The 22,867-nt window shown below is 38.8% G+C and overlaps 1 protein-coding gene across 5 annotated transcripts in view; it reads right to left on the bottom strand.

Moving 5' to 3' along the window:
- The window catches only part of CEP120 (centrosomal protein 120), a 79,306-nt gene extending 70,778 nt beyond the window's left edge, over positions 1–8,528 (bottom strand). Inside the window, exons 1-4 of one of the 5 annotated variants that reach the window (XM_060008950.1) lie at positions 8,095–8,528; positions 7,538–7,618; positions 3,698–3,854; positions 1,703–1,817 (exon numbers count right to left, since the gene is read on the bottom strand). In XM_060008950.1, the coding sequence (XP_059864933.1) occupies positions 1,703–1,817; positions 3,698–3,854; positions 7,538–7,586 (321 nt within the window). In that variant the 5' untranslated portion in view covers positions 7,587–7,618; positions 8,095–8,528. Of the gene's footprint in view, positions 1–1,702; positions 1,818–3,697; positions 3,855–7,537; positions 7,976–8,047; positions 8,063–8,094 lie in introns of those variants that run through there. The other 4 variants (XM_060008951.1, XM_060008952.1, XM_060008949.1 and 1 more) reach the window with 4 other exon arrangements.
- Between the last annotated feature and the right edge of the window lie 14,339 nt (positions 8,529–22,867).

Here is a 22,867-nt window from a genome sequence, read left to right as displayed (position 1 = left end):
TTTGTTCACCAATACGATGACAAACTGCCCTAAAGGACTAGACAAGGGGAAAAGGAACACCAAAAGCATTTAGAGGCATGATCTCAGCTCAGATATCCTCCTCCTGAAAGGATTTATCTTCTCTTTAACCAAAGCAACTGCAGAAGTAATCAGGGTCTAAGCTTAAAGAAGGAAAACCTTTTTCAGAACTTGGGGGCAGAGAGGTGATGAGTACCTAAGGATGGAGGAGAAACAAGTCCTCTTTTAAAGCAGTTCAGTTTCTTTTGAATAATTCCAAATTTGGGCCAGGTTGACTGGCTCATTTGCAAATACAAACATACCCTTGGAGATATTGTAAGTTCAGTTCCAGACCACCACAATAAAGTGACTATTGCAATAAAGTGAGTCACACAAATTTTTTGGTTTCCTGGTGCATACAAAAGTTATGTTTACACTATCCTGTAGTCTATTAAGTGTGCAGTAGCATCATGCCTAAAAAAACAATGTACATACCTTATTTAAAAAGTACTTTATTGCTAAAAATGCTAACCATCATCTGAGCCTTCAGTGAGTCATAATCTTTTTACAATAGTAACATCAGAGATCACTGATCACAGATCACTGTAACAAATATAATAATGAAAATGTTTGAAACATTACAAGAATTACCAAAATGTGAGCAAATGCTGCTGGAAAACAGCCCCAACAGATTTGCTTGACATAGGGTTGCCACAAACCTTCAACTGGTGTAAAAAAAAAAAGTATCTGTGAAGCACAATAAAGTGAACTGCTATAAAACAAGGTATGCCTCTATCATTGCTATCAGTACCAAAAATGTTAGTAACAGGTAAATTTTTCTTCACAGAATCCTAATTTAAGATTCAAGTCAATTGAGGACTTTAAATTAAAAGAAATTTTTTTTTTACTTTATTTTCTTAAGAAAGTTGGACCAGAAAAAAGTCATTAGGAAAAACTGAAAGTTAGAATTTCTAAAGTCAATAACACACAAAAAAGGTTCTAAGATATTTTAAAAGACATAAGAAGCATTTTCAATAACAAAAAGCACAGGAATCAAGACCCTGAGTTGTTCTTCCTTCCTGTGGTGGGAGTACTATTTACATAACAAGTGTCTTTCAAGAAATTCCCTTCCTCTAACCACTACATAAGGAATGCAAGGAGCGGGAAGCAGGGAAACCAGTTAGAAGGCTACTATTAAGACAGCCAAGGTAAGAAGCACAGATAGTGGCTTAAGTTGAGATGGCAGTGTGAAAATGCAGAATAGCAGATGGATCAGGAGGGAAAACCAACTGCAAAGGGTGGCCAAGGAGGCCAGGAAAGGGACGTGTCAAGGAAGACTTCTATACTTCTAGCTCACCTAACTGGTAGGAGGGTGGTGACCATCCACTGAAGCAAGGAACTCTAAAAGAGGTACACCTTTGAAGGTGAAGTGCAGGAGCTGAACGTGTTAAAGGTAATGGCAACTTGAACACAGATTTGAACTCAGAGAGAAGTTTCTTTGAGAGAGATGGTTCTCGGCCAAAAGAATGACCAAAAGGTCAGGATTTTCTAAATCAAATTCATCATAAGAACTAAGAACTACCATAGTGGCTCAAGCCCATTATCTATTAGGTCCAATATTCCATGTTCTTTCCATCAATCTGTTATCTATTGAATATAACCAACTGTTTACATAATCAGTAACAAAACATCAAAAGGTCAGTACCTGCTTTGTTTCTTGAGCAGTTCTTAGGTCTAGAACAATGTAACCTATAGTTTCCCTGGCTGAAGATAAAGGATCCAAGGCAAAACAATGGAGTTTGATAGGAGTACGCTGTAGCCTGCAACATAACAATTTATGTGATAAATAAAATCGCTTTTGCTTAATACTGAACTTTCTATTAGCTTTGAAAAAGCAGCCTACTACTATCAAGACAATTATAATTTTGTTGGATAACCTATATCTATTCTATATTTTCTGAAAAACTCTTCAACTGGCGTAATTATTAATTATGTCTACTTATCTATACACCAACTAAAGTAATATACAAAACATGTCAAAAATTTTAGTCTCTCATCGAAGAAGCTAACATCTAGATCAATGTTTCTCAAGCTTCTGTAACATACAAAACTCTTTTAAAGTCAAAAATTACCATGAATTTTCAAGATTGATTTTAAATTTTCTTTCTTAGACTGTCACACACACATAAAGCTTCAAATACACACGCGTATATGCTTATAGCTCTTTTTGTTGCTAAAAAAACGAAATAAATTTAAGAATCAAATGTCATATCACAAATTATTAAAATTAAGTTAACAACAATTCAATTTACTACATGATAAGGTCATATAAGCATGACCTTCACTGGTATAACATGGCTTCTTTTGAGTCTGGAACCCCTATACTGGCTCACTCATATAGTAAGCTGATTGGATTTTGCCACCACTGTCATCTAATGGAATGACTATGAAACCTGCACTTGGCACAAGATCATCATTTCTATATTTAATTTATCTGTGTTATTTTCTCAGTCTACAAAATACAGAGTGGTACCACTCTGCACTAACACAATTAGATACACAACCACCAAGGCAGGCACTAATATATCAAGTCTCTGTCTGAGCAGATATTACAGAAGTCACTGAGATGAAATACAAAATTCTAATATCCTCTAGGAATTTGATACCCTTTCAAATAAATCCATGGACTAATCTAACAATAGAAGAAATTAAATTTCTCCTTGCTTTCATTTTTTAAACTTGGTACTTTTATTTCATTTAGTACTAAGAAAGAACAAATATTAAAGAGATTCTATGTTCCCCAGAGGAACCATATTTTCAATTCTTTTTAAAATAAAAGTGTTAGTGTTCTTGCCTGCTCTGGTCGTAATAGTTCATGAAATAATAAGCTATAACTTTAAATATGTTTTATATACCAATAAAGTATTTAGAGGTCTAAAATCAAGTGTAAAATTAGAAAGAATACCTTATATAATTACTACATATATATATATATATATATATATATATATCTCCTTGGCAAGCCAGGTAAAATATACAATAAATTTATTAATAAAAATTACAGTGGGGCTTCCCCGGTGGCGCACTGGTTGAGAGTCCGCCTGCCGATGCAGGGGACGCCGGTTCGTGCCCCGCTCCGGGAGGATCCCACATGCCGCAGAGCAGCTGGGCCTGTGAGCCATGGCCACTGAGCCTGCGCATCCGGAGCCTGTGCTCCGCAATGGGAGAGGCCACAACAGTGAGAGGCCCGCGCACCACAAAAAAAAAAAAAATAACAGTGAATTCCAACCCACATTTAATAGTGGGTAGGCATCATGATGGCACTTCTAGAATATTTATTCTCTCAGACATTAGCAAAAAAAAAGAAAGAAAAAAGCAAGCTAAGCTAAGTGTAGTGGTTAAAAGCTTAGCTCTGGAGTTGAACTGGCTGCTGGGCTCTACCACGGTCCAGCTGACTGACTTAAGGCAAGTTACTTAACCTCTTAGGCCTCAGTTTTCTCATCTGTAATACGGGGGAAATAATACCTACTTCATAGGGTTAGTCTGATGTTTAAATGAATTACTGTTGCAAAGTACTTACAAATTTCCTGACACATTAAAAAACCACTCAACAAATATTACTATTATCTACTTAGAGATATATATGTATTTATTTATAACAGCCTGAAAAAGACCCAAACAAGTTGAAAATAACAGTCACCTGTGCTGATGAAGTGCTTTCCTGTCAATTTCCCAGGCTAACTCAGTAGCAAATTCTGGCTGGTCAGTATGGTCCACAGGATCAGTAGCCAACTGTTCTCCATCAAACTTTGCTTCTACTACAAGCATATGTTTTGGACGTTTGGGGAAATGGCGACCTAGAAAAAAAGACTGTACAGGTTAACCACAAGTGTACAAAAATCAAATACGATCATTTAGCATGTGTTTTAGAAACTGACATATGTTAACAGTGGTTGACTTGTATAGTCCATAAACTACCTCACTAGCACATACTCACAGATACACTCAAATTCATGATTCATAAAAAACATTTATCAAATTGAAAGCTATAATTAATAAATTAGTGCTTCTCTGACACTAATGTGCAATGAATTACCCAGGAACCCTGTTAAAATGTAGATTCTGGTTCAGTAGGTCTGGGGTGGGCCAGAGAGTCTGCATTTCTAACAAGATCCCAGAAGATGTCCATGGTGTTGTCCTTGGTTCACACTGTGAGCAGCAATGATCTTAATAACATTTGAATTAAAGAGTTAAAAATGTGATTACACCAATTTTAGATATTAGGATACCAGTACTTAATATAGAACAGTTAAATCATCTGGAGAGTTGAGAAATAAATTAGCAAAAACAAATTCACCTGCATCTTAACTTTCCTGCTAACAGTTAAGAATACCTTACAAATTAGCCAAAGGAAAATAAACACATTTATTCATTCATGTTATTTTCAAGGACAATGTTGTATATTATCAAGAAATATTAAAATATTCTATCTACACATTACTGTCCATTTGTACTGCCTGACCTCATTCCTTTACTGTTTGTTGAAGGCATATTCAAAGTCGGGTATACGCCACAAAATGGGATGCAAAGAGTAAAACAGAGTACTTGTTCTTGAGGAATTGAGGGTCTAGTGGAAAGAAACAAACTTAAAACACTGAAAACAGAAAGTTAAAAAACTAAGAAAGAAGCACTAAGAGTCTTACAGCCAACATGTTTCCAGGTCTGGTGAGGGGGATTTCGGTGAGCGGGATTTCAGTTAGGAGAGTTTTAACCACTGTTAAGTAAATACATCCCTGCTGCTACTCACCCTGCTACAAGCCACTTAGTAAGGAATTAAGCTGGCCAGAAAGAGCTTGATTGCAAACCTGTGAGTTTCAACCTGATGTTCTCATTTGAAACTCCCTATTAAGAGTCTTACCACACATGGCATGGCTCTCCCAATTAGCACTAATTGGAGGCCTCTCGCTGGACCTCATTTTCAGCTGCTCTGAAAGATCACTAAGTTTCCCAAATGAATTTTCATATATGTCAAAAAAACCCTGTATTTTCAGACTATCCTAACTACAACCTCCAATAAGCTTGAAAATAGAGGATAAGCAATAGAACAAACAGGTCCCTGCCTCGTCCCAAAGACAATGAATACCTTGAGAACAGAAACGCTGTCATTTTCGTCCTTGGAATCCAGTAAATAGCCCAAAGTTTGCTCATAGTAGAAACCCAATCATTTTATTTTGAATAAAGGGCATTTCTAGAAATGTGGTCAAGAAATTGCAAGCAGCTCAATATAGTTGAAGGACTGGGAACACATGAACATATGGCAGGAGGGGAGATGAGGCTAAAAAGATAGGCAACAGGTCTACCATAAAGGGCCATGTACGCCACTCTTAAGTACAGACCTTACCCCTCAGCACACCGAAGGATTTTAAGAAAATTAGATTGGCACTTCAGAAAGGTTATCCCCAGACAGTAAGGTGGACACTAAGTGTTTTCTGAAAAGAAAACATTCATGAAACAGACTACTGAGACGATTACTACAGTAGATTAGGTGGATAATGACGGCCCCAAAGCAAGACACCCAGAATGGAAACTCATTCATTTAAAAGTTTATATGAAACATGTACTATTATTTTAAAAATAAAATCAACACTCAGTGACCATTTATAAGTTGGGGATGGAGAGGGAATGCAGGAAGATGATGACTCCCAGGGTCTCGGCTTGATGCAACAGCATGGTTACAATGAATGAAAATACAAACGCAAGAGGAGGAACAGTTTGGAGGACCGTGGGCCAGTTTTAGATATGTTTGTAGCAACCCCTAACTGACCTTCCTGACTCCAGGTTCTCTTCCCTTCATGCTGCTACTAAAGTACATTTGCAAAAAAACTCTTTCCTACTTAGGAATATACACTGGCTCCCTATTTTTTAGAACATTAAACCTAAATTCCTTGGCTTTCAAGATCCTCCAAGGCCTATTCACTCTATCTGTACAAGCTTATTTCTTACCACAATATTCCTGAATATTCACCTTCCTTGGGTCTGGTCACCTTGCTGACCTCTTCACTGTTCCACCCACCATGCTCAATCCCACAGTGGCCTGGGTTGTCCAATCTCCCGGAATGACTTTCTTCTATCCTCGCTTATCTAAAGCTTACCTACCACTCAAGGCACTTCAGCCATCATCCTCTCCCACCTCCAAAACCTGCATTTACAGCCTGTATCATTTATTTTTATTTTATTTATATTACATCCCAACATATGTCCTGCACATTAATTTGATCTCCCCAAGGAGACAGAACCCTACAACCTTGAAGGGAGAGAGCACTTGACATTTGTTACCTCATAGCATGGGCACAGTTCCAAGTCCAAAAGCTTATGTTCACCAAATTACAATGGGATTTCAGTCCTATGTCTTTAAACAGTCAGTAACCTAACAGTTAAATCTGCCCCAACACTAAAGCTTCTGGTCAGTCTTCTCTTCCAAAACTCAGAATTCGGCTTTGTAATGTTTTCTTTCCTCTCACCACCCAAATGGTGCCAGGCCTCCACAAGATACCGCCCACGGCAGGGCAGGGGTCCCCAGCCATTCCTCTCACCACTCAAGATGCCGTCTTCGCGTCATGTTATTCAAAACCTATCCTCAATTTACCTATCAACTCCTATACCCTCCACTTTCCTGCAACCTGCTCTCCAACCACACTGAATTCAAGCAATCAAAGAACATGCCTTGTTTTTCTATACCTTAAACACGCCACTGGCTCTTCCCTTTGCCTGGAATGCCCTTCCTTCCTTTCTTTGCGCCTGACAAATTTCTAATCATCCTGTAGGACCCAAATAAATGTCACTTCCTCTGGGAAACCTTTCCCAGCTTTTCCCCAGACAGAGGTGGTCATTCTCTCTTCCACATCATGATGAATTATCTGAATTATTTATTGTTCTCCATGCTACTCCCTTAGCTTTTAGAACCAGAACTATTTTACTCTTCCATTCCCAGCGCAGTGCCTGACACTCAGTGAGTCTCCAAATAAACAAATGTAACTCATTCAACAAACCAAACTTCGAGGCATGTGTAATAGACCCTCTCGACAACTGTAGTCCTCTACGTCCCCCGTCAAGAGCTGTAAAGGGAACAGCCACCGCAACACTTCTGAAAATGCAGGAAACGTGTACTCGAGTCAAAGTAAAGTTCTCACCAATGGTACTACCAGGAGATTGCTGAACAGAACGTGCTTTCAAGGCACACTTTCGGCTCATAATATACGTCATCGACGTGCTGCCTCTGATGGAAATCGTTTTTCCAACATTCTCTGGGTCTACGGCTAGTCACGCTAAATATCACCTATCCCTAAGAGCTCTCACACTCCCTTGGGGGATTTTTAAATCAACTGGCCAATAGACCTCACTGTGTACAACTTTGAAGAAGTCTCTGGGGACGGCACAAGCAAAGATGACAGAGTTTTTCAGGTTAATAAAGCCTCGGTCCCATACTACTGTTAAAATTCAGGAAGCAGCAGTCGCAAACGCCAAGTCCCGGGCCACTCACCTTCTAGGATGGACACGACGATGAGCAGTTGGTCGGACTTGGAGACCATGGTCGCGGTCGGCGGCCCGCAGGCGGGGTCTGCTGCGAGGAAAAGGAGCCCGGCTGAGTGGCTGGCAGCCCGCGACCCCCGGCTGGACTCCCGCCGAGGCTCCCGCCACCCGCCTGCGGCCCGGGACACCCGGACCCCGCTCTGCGGTCCGCCTGCAGCGCGCCCGGCTCCCCGGCCCCGGGCCGCCAGTCCACCCGCAACCCGGCCCCGACTCAAAAGCCGCTCGGCCACCCGGCCCGGCCTGTTTCCAGGGAGACGCGAGTCCGCCGCCTGAGGACCTTTTGCCGCCTGCGTAGCAGTTTTTTAAACGCCCGGGTAGCCGCCGCGGCCGCCGCCGCGCCCCGCTTCCACCTAGCAACCAGGCCCGCAGGCCCACAGCCCGGGCGAGGCTGGAGGACAAAGGGTCATAGAGACCGGGGCAGTCGAGGATAGAACGCCCCTCAGCCCGCTTCGCCTCCTACCGTTTTACGCAAAGTTCCAGAGGCCTGAGGAGAAGACTAGCCATTACCTCACAGCGCCTCCTGCTAGCCGGACGAAGGAAAGCGGGCAATTTGGTGGAGACCAACTGCGCAGGCGCACTACTGCAGTAAACGCTTCCGGAAGTTCCCCAGAAACGAAAGTGGATTTGTTCTCTGCTTTACGCCCTAGACACAGCCTGGGAAATATATCAATAGAGATTACAGAAAAAAAAAAAACTAGCTCTGTTCAGGCCCTCATTGTCAACACTGCTTAAGATTTAAGTCACATAAAAATAATGATTTAAGTCTGAACTCTAAAATCAACTAAAATTGTCCTCGCGCGGCTGCTCAAGTTTCCATGCTTTGTAAACAAGTAGCGTCAATACGGTAATTGCTGTAAACTGTTGGCGGTGACGTAAGCTCTCTGAGAATTTCCTGTCCAGTAAAATTTACCCTAAAACAAAAACATTGTCACGTGGGCCAGGGAATTAAAGGTATACGTTCTTCTACCCCCTGACGACAAAGTAATGAGCAAAGTCAAGACCAGAATAAAGAAGGCATCTAAAAGCTGTAAACCGACATTTTCCTCTTTCTACCCCTTCTTCCCCACACACTTCAGCCTTTATTTTAGAAAACATTAGAAATCTTTCGGAGGGCACCTAGTTTGAAACGATCTTGGGCGGGATAGGTGGGAGGGAGGAGGAAGAGAGAATAATTTCCACTCCTTCACCCCCACTCAACCCCGACCTCTGCTTTGTGCCCCAAAGAAAAGGAGGATGTGGAGACCACACTACTTCTAAGACCCTTTCAGGCCCCTTCAGAGCCCTCCCTGATAGAAAGCATTATGCAAAATAATATCAAAGTAGTGATCTACTTTGGGTTCATCATTGAACAATACATTCCCTTGCAGAAAATGTCAAACAGACTCAAAAGTAGGTAGAATAGTATAATGAACCAGCAGGTACTCAGAACGCAGCTTCAGAAATTGTCAACTAAAGACCAATCATCTTCATCTGTTGCAGAGGAGCAGGGATTTGAAGGAAATCCCTAAGGTCATATCAATTCATCTCTTTCAATATGTAGCTCTAAAAGATAAAGATTTTTAAAAATATCTTAAAATATTAGATACTCAACCACAATTGCATTATTACACCTTAAAAGTTAACAATAATTCCTTAATACAATTAAATATACACTGTTCAAATTTCCCTGATTGTCTCATAATTTTTTTTCAGTTGGTTTGCTCAAATCAGGACCCAGACAAGTTCCAAAACACAATGTATTTGGTTGATCTATCTCTTGCCACTTTTAATCTGTAGGTACTCGCCTCCACTTTTTTTTTTCCTTGAAACTCTTCATTGAGGAAACTGGCCGCGTAATTTTATAGAGTTTACCCCTGTCAAAATTTTGTTGATGCAATACCAATGTTGTTATTTAACATATCCTCTGTTGAGCAGTCTAATAAATATGTCCACATTGACAATACTCAAAGAATATTAGCAAACAGATGAACAACAACAAGCAAAATACAAGGTTATCAGTGGTGTAAAACACTACTTAGCCTTAAACTCTAGAAAAAGGGAGGTCAAAGCACGAGACTAAGGGTCTCCAGTGGAAAGAGATCAGAGTTTGGGACCTACTTCTGCCAATTTGCATGCTGGGTTACCTTAAGCAAGTCACTATCTGTTTTAGCCTCAGTTTCAGCTATACAGTGGTAGCATAGATGATGCCTTACTTCAGAACTTAAATGTAGTAAATGCCATTTAATTGTTACCTTTTTATATGAACAATCTCAGACCTTAAATAGTAGCTGTAAAAGAACTAGGAACTGCCATCAATATACCTCATTGTTTTGCTTTAGGATATCCACCAGGGCTGAAAACCTGGATTGTAAACCATCGCTGAATGCCAGAGAATAATCTCAGGTGAGAAAAAAATCTGACAAATCGTCGACATAAACTAAGAAACTTTTTCACGTGGTAAAATTTTCACATGGCTCTCTTTCTCTGGATTTTCCCCCCAAAACAACACTATTACTTCTAAAATCACCTCATCACAGCTAATGAAAAGTCATCAACTTAGTTGGCATGGTTTTTTTGTTTTTACAACTGTAAAACTAATGACATGAAATTTCTCATTTATCCCACCTAGAAATGGAATTATAATTCTATCAGCATCTAGAGCCTCCTTATCTGTTATTCTACAATCTAATTTCCTCTCATATGTGATATTTAGCAGTAATAACTTCAGTTCTTGCATAAATCATTGTATTTTAGCTTAAATTCATGAGAGGAAATTTTGTTATAAGTTTATAAAGTATCAATACTGTTTCAAAATACATAAGTGCTAATAAGATATAAAATTTGTGTCTATTACATAATGTGAGATTCATTACACTGTAAACATGCAAATTCAAACTAACAAGTTTGATTAAATCCTTGATTCTGAAATCATGTTTGTCAACCTAAAAGCTTATCATATTAGGTAGCTTTCTATTTCTAGGGATTTCCCAGAACCAAACAAAGCATTTTGACTCATTTCAAGCCTTTCTTTTTCTGTAGCTATTTTATATTCCCGCAAACCTCTTTCCTAGTAGTATGTCTCTATATTTCTTATCAACACGTCTGTGGCCACCACAGGAGGGATCATGAGCTGTGTTCCCCTTCCTCAGCCCCTTGCCTCTTTTTGTCCCCTCCCCACATACTCACACTTTCACACTTAGTAAAATTTAAGGCAAGCTCCAAGGACTAATAAAACTAACATATCTATTGAATAACTGCTATTTGTAAAAGCATGGTGACACCCTGACCTTCAAGGCATGCTTAGAAAATAGCCTCCTTCTAGAAGAGGGAGCAGGAATAGACTTAATAACTAGTACTCACTTAGTGTCAAGGTGACTTCCAATCTAGGGTCTGATCTCATTAAACTTGGTCATTAATTTCTGTGCCTTTAATCCCTTAAAGAAGGACCACTAATATCTATGGTAGTGGAGACAATGGAGCCCCATAGTAAAGTCATACATACCTGCATTCCAAGTTCCTCAACCTATCAGCCTTGCGGCTTAGCCAAAATTACTTTGCTCTGAACCTCAGTTTTCCCATCAGTGAAACAGTTAGTAGTCCTCACCTCACATGGTTTTTGTGAGGATTAAATGGCATTGCCTCTTTTAAGGGCCTAGGATGTGATGAAATCTCTGAATATGGTAGCTATTTTTATTGTGAATGTGGAGGGATAATTTATTCTGCTATTATTTTGTGATTTGTTCCTTTTCTGGTTCTTCAGAAATAACCAGATCCTCTATATCCCCCCCACCTATGCCTATATTTATGTTCTGGGGTAATATCCCCCCATACAGCCCCTCTCCTTGCCTTTTGTGAAAGACCACAGCAGAACCTTCCAAAGTCAGATACTCCTCATGTCAGGCAGGTGTTGTTAACTAGTGCAGCGGGCTGGGCCTGGCCTGAGCAGAAGCAGAAACAGCCCTTCTCTGCCCCAGCTGGGTATTGTCATGTAGTAATAGTCAGATTTTCCAAATTTCCATAAGAAGCTAGCATTATAGATATTTACGTGAACCGATTCAATTTTTAAATGCTGGTAACTGATTTCAGTTTAAAGAAAAAAAAAAAACCCACTGCAGGAACCAAACCAAAACTTCTGCCAGCCACAGGTTAATTACCAACACCACACCTCATCCCCCACTCCCAACCTAAATTCATGAAGGTGGTTTTAATAGCTGTCCCTGACCAGCTGCGGAGCATGGTAAGGAAAGGAGAAGAGGTTGCCTTTGGCTGGGAAGGAGAGGAGTGAAGGGGAACGTGGTGGGGACCCACAGTCCACTTCTTGGCAAACCCCTCAAGAGGGGATGGAAATGGGGAGGGAAATGAGGAGTTAGGCCCCAATTTATCATCCTTGGCACGGGTTCTTATGCCCCTAATTTCACATAGAATCAGCAAATTCACTAGACTTCAAGGGCTTGGATGAGAGACAGCTGAGCAGTGACCAGCAAGGACAAAAATTTTCAAGGCCTCCTCAATATTTACTCGGTGTAAGAACCTTAGCACCTTTGCACAACATTTTGTGCGTGGATGAGGGGAGCTCCAATGATGACTGAAATGGAATTTCTGCTATTGAAAGGAGCTTCGGATTGAAGTTAAGAGTCTAAAGAAAAGCAACATTTCTGGCACTCTCTCCTATGTGGAGTAAGCTTCATGGGGTTACTTTAGGCTGAGGTGAGCTTTGAGCCACCCTGTTATGGTATGTTGTCACCGTGGCTCTCTCTGAGGCAAGGTGTAGAGTAGAGAGTGGGAGAATGCACCCTACTCAAGACAGAAGAGCTGGAGACACTCCTGGAACTGTGGAAAGGGCTGCAGGCCAATAGAAAATGCTGCTCAGTTTTGCTTTACAAAGACTATGCCGTCAGTAGAGTGGCCACATACTAGGGGCAGCAGACTTTCAGGGGTCCATTTTAGGGGTAGAGGATAGAACAGATGGTAGACACTGGGATGAAAGACCCGCCACAGTAACATTGACATTGAGAAACATTATGTGACATTGTGGGACTTTGCTTCACCTATTATGTAATGTCTGATGTGGTTTTCTTGTTTGTTTTTCTCTAAAATGCTCCCTTTTGAAAAACTGAAACCAATACTGGTGGAAAAGCTGGTGCCAGTCTACTCAGCTGTCTGGTGGAGAAATTCCCCAGGCTTCTGGGTGAGTGTTGGGCCCATAGTAGTCTGACCCCACTAAATGGTAACAGAGTCTTCTGTGCTAAAAGATATCCCTGGCACAAGAGTTCTATTTAATGCTGATGTTACAAGTACACCTGAAGCGTATAACCCTATTCCCTACCTCACTGTGTTAGACTGAACCAACCACAACAAATTACATAAAAATAATTACAGCCCCACCTCTTAAATTAAGAGAAAGTCTCTAAACATATGGCCTAGATTCAGAGAAGACAGAAGCCTCCCTTAACTTCTCACCCACATCCCTAAGCCGTAGCACAAGCGGCTCCGCTAATCAGCAGCTATAGCAAGCTGCATCACACCATTTCATGAGCGGTACAACAAAACTGTTATCCCATGCGATTTTGCATAAATCACAATACTATACTTCCCGAATTTTTACATGTGTTCCTGCTGCCAACATAATACTTTTTATTTGCATAAATGTGTACTTCTCCAAGCAGGTTCTAGTAAGCATAACAAGAACTCACACATGTGTCCCAGGAGAAATTCAGCATTGAGCCGGGAGCCACTCAGAGGGCATTAGGGATAGATGGGTCTTGAACCAAAAAAGAGCAACAGAGAAGGGAGGACCACACCTGTATCTGCTGAGTTAGGGATACTTGCATCTTTGATCCCAATTCTTTGGAGACAGAAAAGAGAGGAAGAAAGAGAAGAAAGGGAATAGAACAGTTGATCCCATTCCTTTCCCAATATAAATTACTTAAATGGAAACTTCATTGAAACAGGGAGGGCAGGAGGAGATGAGATTTCAAACAGATGTGAGGTAAAATTTTCAACAGGAAATAAATTGGACTGAACTGATATTTTAATAGCTGAAAGTGATCAGAAAGCTGTGGGGTCTGACTAAGCTGTCATAACGGGATGGGAGAAGGAAACTCAATGCTGCATAGTTGAAAGCAGTAACTGGAGAAAAATGGAACCATTTCATCTTTGTGCCCTGACCTAAGTTCTGATTGTTGAACAAACCAGTCATTTGATGATGATGATGGTGATGATGATAATAATAATATTCTATTGACTCTTCTGATCTTTCCAGCAACATTATGGAGAATAAAGCAGGGTTTTTACCACTTTTCAACAGATACGAAAATCTGAAGTTGGATAAACTTGAACAATTTGATAACAATCAGAGGTCAGGTCCTCTGAGTGCTTCTGTTAAGGTACCCTAGTGATTCTCAAACTGGGGTACACATATGATCTGAGAACATGGAACTGTGCCAGAGCTCTGGAGTAGAAATTTCTATAACACATTGTGGGGCAACAATGTTAATCAGTGGTGAGAAATGGAAACATGTTTTTTATATTAAAATAAGCATGAAACTATATGGATACAATAAACATTTTGCATGATTTTTAAAGATAGAACATAACGCTTCAAAGAAGTTTGCTTTGGACTACACGGTCAGCCTTCGACTAACCCAGACTCCGTCCATGTTAACCCTCCTCTCCAGTTAGTGGGTAATTTAGTGGACCCTTTGAAAAGCCCCTCACTTACACTCTTGAGCTAGATTCATCTTTAAAGCTGCTTGCAATAGTGAAAGGAGGAAATACAATGTCCAAGGGGAAGTAATATCCTACTTCCACATGACACTCCGTGGGGTTAGAGAAGATTAAATTCATCCTAATTATATGTTGAAATCATTGTTATTTCAATACAGTGAATGAAGTTCTTAGGAAGGTTGACTTTGATATTCTAGTTACCCCAGATTTAAATGGTTGGACATTTTCAGCTGAGGGGTACTCTTAGGATAGTTGAGTGTGATAACGGAATATTAGTGCACTTTGTTAATTTTCACAACTGTGAATTGGTTTTTTATCATAAAAATAATTAATGTCCCAGATGAGAGCTGACTAAAAAGTAAAAAGCAGTGATTTAAAAAAAAATTTTGGCTAAAAACTGCAACATTAACGTTGAGTGGCTTATCCTAACGTTAACCAGAAATATACCATCTTCCAAATATCAGTAAATGTAAATTCCAGTAAGTTAGAAAACATGTCTATTTTGTTCATTGTCCTATTGTTATTGCCTGGAAGAGTGCTGAGTAAATGTGTAGTAGAGGCTCAATAGACTCTTATTGAGTAAACAAGCCAAATTTACAACAATCATAGAATTATATCTGCATCAGTTATAGAGAGTAATAGAGATGTAATTCGTACATGTGCAGAGGACAGAGGTGAATACATAATTCGGTGCAGCTCAAGAAGTGTAGCTGTGAAATTTTCTTGATCGGATTGCACCAACCATTCTCTGATACATTAAAAACACTGTGTAATCCATTTAGTTTCAGCAACTTTTTAACAATATGAAAAGAAATGATTTATTGGACTACAGGAGAGAAGAAAGACCTACAGTGGTGCTTTGGGAAAGGCTCAAAGGCTGAGATGACAATAAAGAGATGACGTCAAGGACGTCAAGGATGAGAGTGAGTGAGCTACCCTTGAAAAAGTGATTATTCTACACGTGTTAAGAGGAGAAAGGAAAATTTGAAGAAAAGGAAAAAAAGATATAATATTAAATTCTATGTTTCATTAGTGTTCTCAAGAAGCCTGACAAGGAAAGAGGATTACTCCATTAGGGAGTGAGAAGGATACTTAAAATAAGAAAAACGAACTATTTTAAAATCTAGACTTCTGCAGAATTTAAACCAATAGTTATAGACACAACGAGACGTATTTTCGAAATACATTTTAAAAAGTGTTTATCAACCAGTTCTAATAATTCTTAGTTAAACAACATTTGCATTGTATCAAGATATGGAGTATTATAGTTTTGGCCACCATCCAGCAGTGTTTATTAACAAACTGGCTTCTGTCATCTCTATCAAGGAATATGTACATGCCAAAATGATGTCTATTCAGCAGGGAGAAGTTAAAAAGATATTTTACTACTTGTTTGCTATTATTTTCTTGTCGGGAATGTTAACACTGTTTTGATACAGCACATCCCAAATCCTTGTTTAAATTAACAACATCCCAAATCCTTGTTTAAATTAACAAGTCATTATATTAGTACAACACATGCCAATGAAGTACAATCTATTAATTAAGTTCCATGAGACAGGATCTTGTTTGTTCTACTTTCTATCCCCAGGGTCTAGAATAGTGCTTGGCACACAGTAGGCATTTAATAAATATTTTTTGAATGAATGGACAAAACTACAAGGATTTTAGCCAGTAGATGGACTCTAAACCTAACGTGACATGACCTATTTGACTAATATCCTCTATTATAAAGTAAATTTATCAAAATGTTAAACATTTTCTTGGAATATTCATTTCTTCCAAATAAAATGCTATAATATTATTTTGTTATATTTAGCTAGTAGCTTACTTTTGTCAAACTTTTATACTTCAATTTTTTTAATGTAGCAATCAGAAGTTTTCAAGGACTTTCTCTTGTTTCTTACCTTGACCAAAATAGAACCATAAGATTCCCAGGAGTTTCTTCAAATTTCAAATACCCAAACTCACATTGCCGTCTATCTTGGAAAATTTACCTCTGAACTTAATCAGAGGAACTGAATAAATTTATCATATATCTATGTTCAGTCAAGTTCACTGGTGATTTTTTTTTTTTATTAAAGTAAGCTTCTAAGTTTTAGGAAAACGGAGCAGAGATTCCAGGGCTTGAATTTGTTTCCATTTAAAAAGTATTAAATGGTATAACAAATGCATTGCAACGGACCCAATTATCAGCCCATCCAAATGGTTAACTTACCACTTCTCAGAGTAGAGCTTAGGGAGTGCTCATCTTACACAGGTGGCCAGGTTTCTTTTCTTCTTGTCCTTTCCCCGAAGGGTTTCTGCCTAGATCAATTAGCTTTCTCCCTACCCAGCCTGGTTCTCATGAGTATGGGTGCCTAATGTTATCATTTTGATAAGAAAAGGTGGAACTTCATAGCAGTTCCTTGTATTCATTACCTTCACATTCATTTAAATCAAACAATTTAATCTGATACCTGGTAATGAGGCAATTATTCCATACATTTTTTTTCTCTCCCTCCCCTCAAATCATCCATGATTATATTCAAAGATAATAACATCCAGATACGTTATTTACTTTGGTCAAAATTTCACTCATTGGGACATGTTTACAAGTCCTCCCCCCAAAACAAAATCTCATTGGATTAAAATGTTACAGGTTTTTGGAAACAGAACCAACAAATCTGCTTATATTAGTTGTTTGTACCTTATCAGATACTGCTTTCCATTCTAAAATCTCACATATGAACCACCAAACACAAAAGAAGAAGAGAGTTAATTTAATACATTTCCCTTAATTTGAGAACTTTCTCTTTTGATGAAGCTCTATCTTTTTTCTACTTTCTTATATCAGCAAAATAGAAATCAATTTAAATCTAGATGATCAGTATTTAGCTAGCTTGAATATTTTATTTCCTCTGTGGCCACATGGTATTATAATATGTAGGAATTATGAATCCAACAGATTAAGTATAAGTAAATAATGGAGGATGGATGCCAAAGAGCCTATGGATCTGTAGTCTGCAGAATAAATACTGCTGAATTTAATGGAGAGAACGTAGAAACCCCAAAATAAGCATCTTTGAAGGGCAGAAGATTTTCTATCAAAATACAGCACAAATTTTCCACAATTATTTTGGCACCTAAGTAATCTTCAAAAGCATATATTTTCAATGCAGTTACATTTCTGCTAGAAAACAATCATGTGGATTACCTTCCATCTGTTTTTTATCACCTCCCCCTCTCCTCATACCCTTAAAGATACTGATTTCCTAGACATTCGAGCTATGGAACAAAACATGAAATTTCACCAAAGAAGGAAAAAGTTAAGTTCATTTCTAAAGGTCACTTGCTTCTATTTTTGTATTTTTGATGTTATTTTAAAATATTTCAATAAAGTTAAAGGAATGAATGAATTATCTGAAAAGACACCATTTTTTAAAAACATAAGGATTACTTTTGTAATACTATAAATAGTTATTGAACTCCCTCTTCAATGTAATTCTTCAACTTGATGATGTGGTACATAAATTATTCAGGAAGAGATGTATCTTAATCACTTCTTATCAGCATTGATATTTTAAGATTAGATCTCAAGGACATTGTACGTAAAACATAGTTTAAGCACAAATCCTATTACTGAGATTTGCTTTAAGATCTTTGGCATTTTGTGATTGCTAAAAGCCCTCGTCTCTTATAACCAGCCATATTATTACATTGTATTTAATGGAAACTTTTAGAATTAATATTTCAGATGCTATTTAAAGTGATTAACTTAAATCGATAATTACAGAGATTCAAGCAGCTTCTCTTTCCCTATTATTCCAGCCTATGACGTGAAACAGTTCACACTAAAATTATAAAACAATATGTTGAGGAATTCTTCAATATTCCATGTGTTGTATAAGTATCAGTATGCTTTTAGCTTCAAGAAGTGGAAAACTTGACCCCAACTGATTTATAGCATAAGGAAATGTTTGTACTTGGTACTTTAGAAGTAGGGAGAGCTTCAGGGTTCGTGCAATCCCTACAAGTCCATTGCCTGTGCTCTTCATTTTGAGTTATTTCATCCTTAGGTCAGTATCCCTCACTGGGGAGAGACTGTAACAGCACAGAATGATTTCCAGAGAAACAGCATCTTTTTGGGGGGCCTTTCTCCTAACAGTAAGGACATTCCTTTTTAAGCAGCTGGAATCTCATGGGCTCACACTGTCCCTCGGGCTCATTTCTGAACAATCCTATGGCCAGGGGAATGCCACAGTTGACTTGTCTATACCCTATTCCTAAACCAGACATTGTTGCAAGAGTTTGAGATTAGCTTTAAACCAGCCAGGTCTAGTCCGGAGGCTGGAGATGAAGTCACCTTTCTCTGAAGCACATGGTTTGCAGAGAGAGGACAGCAAGATAGGATACAGTTAGGAAGGGAGAATGGAGAATGGAGGAGCACTAACAATGTTTGGCAGAATAAAGCTTTTTTTTTAATAGATAATTGCCTGTGATGTTGAATTAAATATTCAGTTAAAGGCAGCAAAACAATATAAAGCAGTAATCATCCAAGTAGGGGGATATTACAAGCATCTAAAACCATTTTTATTGAAGTTAAATTCCCCTCCCTATTCTGATTTGCACCTGTATGAGGCTCTCTTCCTTGTCCCACTGAAAATTAGTTACTGTTGGGAGCCTTGTTGGACCTGATGGATGAAGGCTTTAAAATTATTGAGAACTATGGCTGTAGAAAAAACTTTTTAATGTGAAGGGCCAAAATAAATGGTTGTAAAGGAATAAAATTATGTAGCTGGTTATTCATATTTCATCCTGATGTCAGCCTCTTTTCACTTGCTGTTTTGGTTTCAGAAATCCTGTGATAAAGGTTATTACTGGGTTTTTAAAAATATCTCTTCAAAAAAAAAAGGCAAAAAACCAGATTTCACCTAACCTAGTGATAAGGAGAGCAGCCTCACTTGTTTTGTTTTGTTGACCCTGTATCTCACCTAAGACTGTGTCTCTTTGGTAGAGGATGGTTCAGGAGTAACTGTAGCATTATCATCCCTTTCTCAAAAAAAAAAGGCAAAAATAATTTCTCAAAAAGCCCTGACCAGCAGTGGTCACCTTTTTACGTTGTACAGACTTCATCTTGGAAACATTTGAATAGGAGAATTTCTTTTTACGTGAGCTAATTTAAAATTTAATGATTTCTTTTTCTAATTTTAAACAAAATAAAAATTCAATGCAGGGCTTCCCTGGTGGCACAGTGGTTGAGAGTCCGCCTGCCGATGCAGGGGACATGGGTTCACGCCCCGGTCTGGAAAGATCCCATATGCCGTGGAGCGGGTAGGCCCGTGAGCCATGCCTGCTGAGCCTGCGTGTCCGGAGCCTGTGCTCCGCAACGGGAGAGGCCACAACAGTGAGAGGCCTGCGTACCGCAAAAAAAAAAAAAAAAAAAAAATTCAATGCAGAAAATTGAGAACATATAAACTTCAAAGACTGTTGGTAGGGATGGAAATTGGTGCAGCCACTGTGGAAAACATTATGGAAGTTTCTCAAAAAACTAAAAATAGAACTACCATAATACCCAGCAATCCCACTCCTGGGTATATATCTGAAAAAAATGAAAACACTAATTTGAAAAGATACTTGTACCCCAATGTTTATAGCAGCATTATTTACAATTGCCAACTGTTCATCAACAGATGAATGGATAAAGAATGTGAGATATATACCTACATCTCTATATAAATATAGATATAGATATACACACACACACTATGGAATACTACTCAGCCATAAAATAGAATGAAATTTTGCTAGTTGCTACAACAAGGATGGACTTGGAGGGTATTAAGCTAAGTGAAATAAGTCAGACAGAGAAAGACAAATACTGTATGATGTTACTTAGATGTGGAATACAAAAAATAAAACCAGTGAATATAAAAAAAAAAGAAACAGACTCACAGATTCAGAGAACAAACTAGTGGTTACCAGTGGGGAGAGGGAAGAAGGGAGGGGCAAGAGAGGGGTAGGGTATTAAGAGGTACAAACTACTATGTACAAAATAAATAAGCTACAGGGATAGATTGTATAACATGGGGAACATAGCTGATATTTTATAATAACTATAAATGGAGTATAACCTTTAAAAATTGTGAATCACTGTGTTATACACCTAAAACTTGCATAATATTGTACATCAACTCTTCCTCAATTTTAAAAATTGCAAAAAAAAGTATAGTCCAAAAAAAAAGTAAGAACATATAGAAGCATATAAAGAACAAAATTTTAAATCCTCATAATCTCTCTAGCTAAAGAACCATTGATAACATTACGGCATAGTCTTCCAATTATAGATGAATAAATTGTAATATGTATATATAATGCTTTTAAAAAGTAGTACTTTACCAGAAATGCTGTTTTTGTAACCTGTTTTCTTTGTTTATTATACCATGAACACTTCCCCCATGTATTAATAATTCTTCTAAAACCATCATATAGTTACACGATAGATCATTTAAGCAGTCTCTAGTGGGCAGATAGTTTAGTCTTGCAAATAAAACATTTTACAAATGTTTACAAAGCTAGAATGTCCAACACAAACATAAGCCTAGCCTCCTATATGAACTACCTGAGTCTTAAAGTTAGTATTAAACCAGAAATCCAGATGGAAAGCTAGGAATGAAACTCCAAACTGTAAAACAAAAGTGTGACAGAGGAAACAAGCATAGGAAAGAATTATGAATCAGATATGTACTGGAATTTCCTGGAAGTTTTCAGATCCAAGTCAAAAATACTTTGTCTACATGTGTCTGCACTAAACTTCTTCATTAGCTGCTCGTTAATTGAGGTGAGGGCTTTACATCAAGTTTGGAACTGAAGTAAAAGGGAAAGGATCCAGAGAGTGAACCTCGGTCCTGTGGGTAGAGACTGATTAGATGCTAGATATGGAGGAGTTTCTAGGAGACAAAAAGAGGTAGGTAGCTCTGTCCTACCCTGTCTCCTCTTGGGTTCTGGTGGAGAAGTCATGTCACTTTGGAAAGTGGACCAGGCCCCTGGCAGCAAGAGTTGACTGGCAGTGGAGGCTCAGGGTGGAGTTGGAAGTACCATTTTTCTAAGGAATGTCCCTTAGTGAACAACTCAAGAGTCAGTAAGACCAATATCTCTGTTTATCTTACATGTTAGAGTCACATTTCTAAGACTTTAGTTTTCTTGTAGACCACCTTCATGGTTTTTTCATGTCGGCCCACCACCTGTGCTATCATTAATATTTTTCTTTGAACTGACTCACTTTTTTTTTAACTTAAATACTTTATGTTAGGTAAAACATTTATCATGATTTTAAATGGAAAACAGAATCACTTGCCACAAATGCAATGGTGGGTGACCTCACGAATTCACTGAAAACAAATGCGCAATAAAAACAGTATTTAGTTAGGGCTAGATACTGGTGCTTGCCAAAGGCTCTTGAGCCTGAGGCCTGATTTCTGTTTGTGTAGGGAAAGGAAGGTGGGGAGTGGGTAGGGAGGAATTAGCAAGTGTTAAAAACATGACCAACAAACCCAGACTGCCCATGGACTCCTTCAGAAGAACTGCAAGGGAATGAAATCACTTTCACAAAGTGATTCAATGTTATTTATACCACCTAGCTTCCTGTCCAGTAGTGTACACGCCTCTCTAGCAAGCACTGTGCTAGAGGAAGCTGCCCTCTGTAAAGCGGTAGGGAGAGGATCCCAGTGTTGCTCTTAGGCCATACTTAGGAGCTATTAGGAGTTGAGGAGTTACCATAAACCCCTATACTCTGTAAGTGAATGGTAGACTGGACTGGGTTCACTCTCATTTCTTGTAAACTCTCCTGTCATGGGCTCTATTGTGCCCCACTCCCCCTCCAGGTTCACATGTTGAAGTCCTAATTCCCAGTACCTCAGAATGTGACTATATTTGGAGATAGGGCCTTTAAAGAGGTAATTAAGTTAACATGAGGTCATTAGGGGTGGGCCCTAATCCAACATAACTGGTGTCTTTATAAGAAGAGAAAATTGAGACACATACACACGCACACACAGAAAACCACGTGAAGACCCAGAGGCATGACAGCCAGCAACAAGCCAGGAAAGAGGCCTCAGAAGAAACAAACTGTACTGACACCTTGATCTCAGATTTCTAGCCACCAGAACTGTAAGGAAACAAACTTCTGTCATACCCAGACTGTGCTACTTTGCTAGGACTGCCCTAGCAAATTAATACACCTTCCTAGTGGTACAAAATTCAAGAGATGAATTGTGTACAACTGCTTTGACTTGTTTCCTGAAATATCATAAAGGTACTAAGGTCTAGAGCTCCTGTGGAGACCATTTGGATTAGCTTCCTTGGGTAGTAATGGGTATTTTTAAGGCTACTAATGAAACTTGTGTATAAGAAGACTTCCAGTAATACATATATAAGGGATCCGTTCAAGGCAAGTGATTAAAAGCAATCCTGTGTATTGGTATGTCATGAGGTGTGTACTGCAAGTGAGGAAAGAGTCTCAGGTAAAAACGGAGACATGAGTCTGTCTGACAGTGTTCTTAGAAGTGCCACAAGATGCAACTGGAACTTATTCCAA

This window comes from Delphinus delphis, chromosome 3 (genome assembly GCF_949987515.2).
Source record: "Delphinus delphis chromosome 3, mDelDel1.2, whole genome shotgun sequence".
Classification (NCBI taxonomy): domain Eukaryota; kingdom Metazoa; phylum Chordata; class Mammalia; order Artiodactyla; family Delphinidae; genus Delphinus; species Delphinus delphis.
Note: the sequence above shows the minus strand (reverse complement) of the source record. Positions and strands in the feature narration are given on the sequence as shown.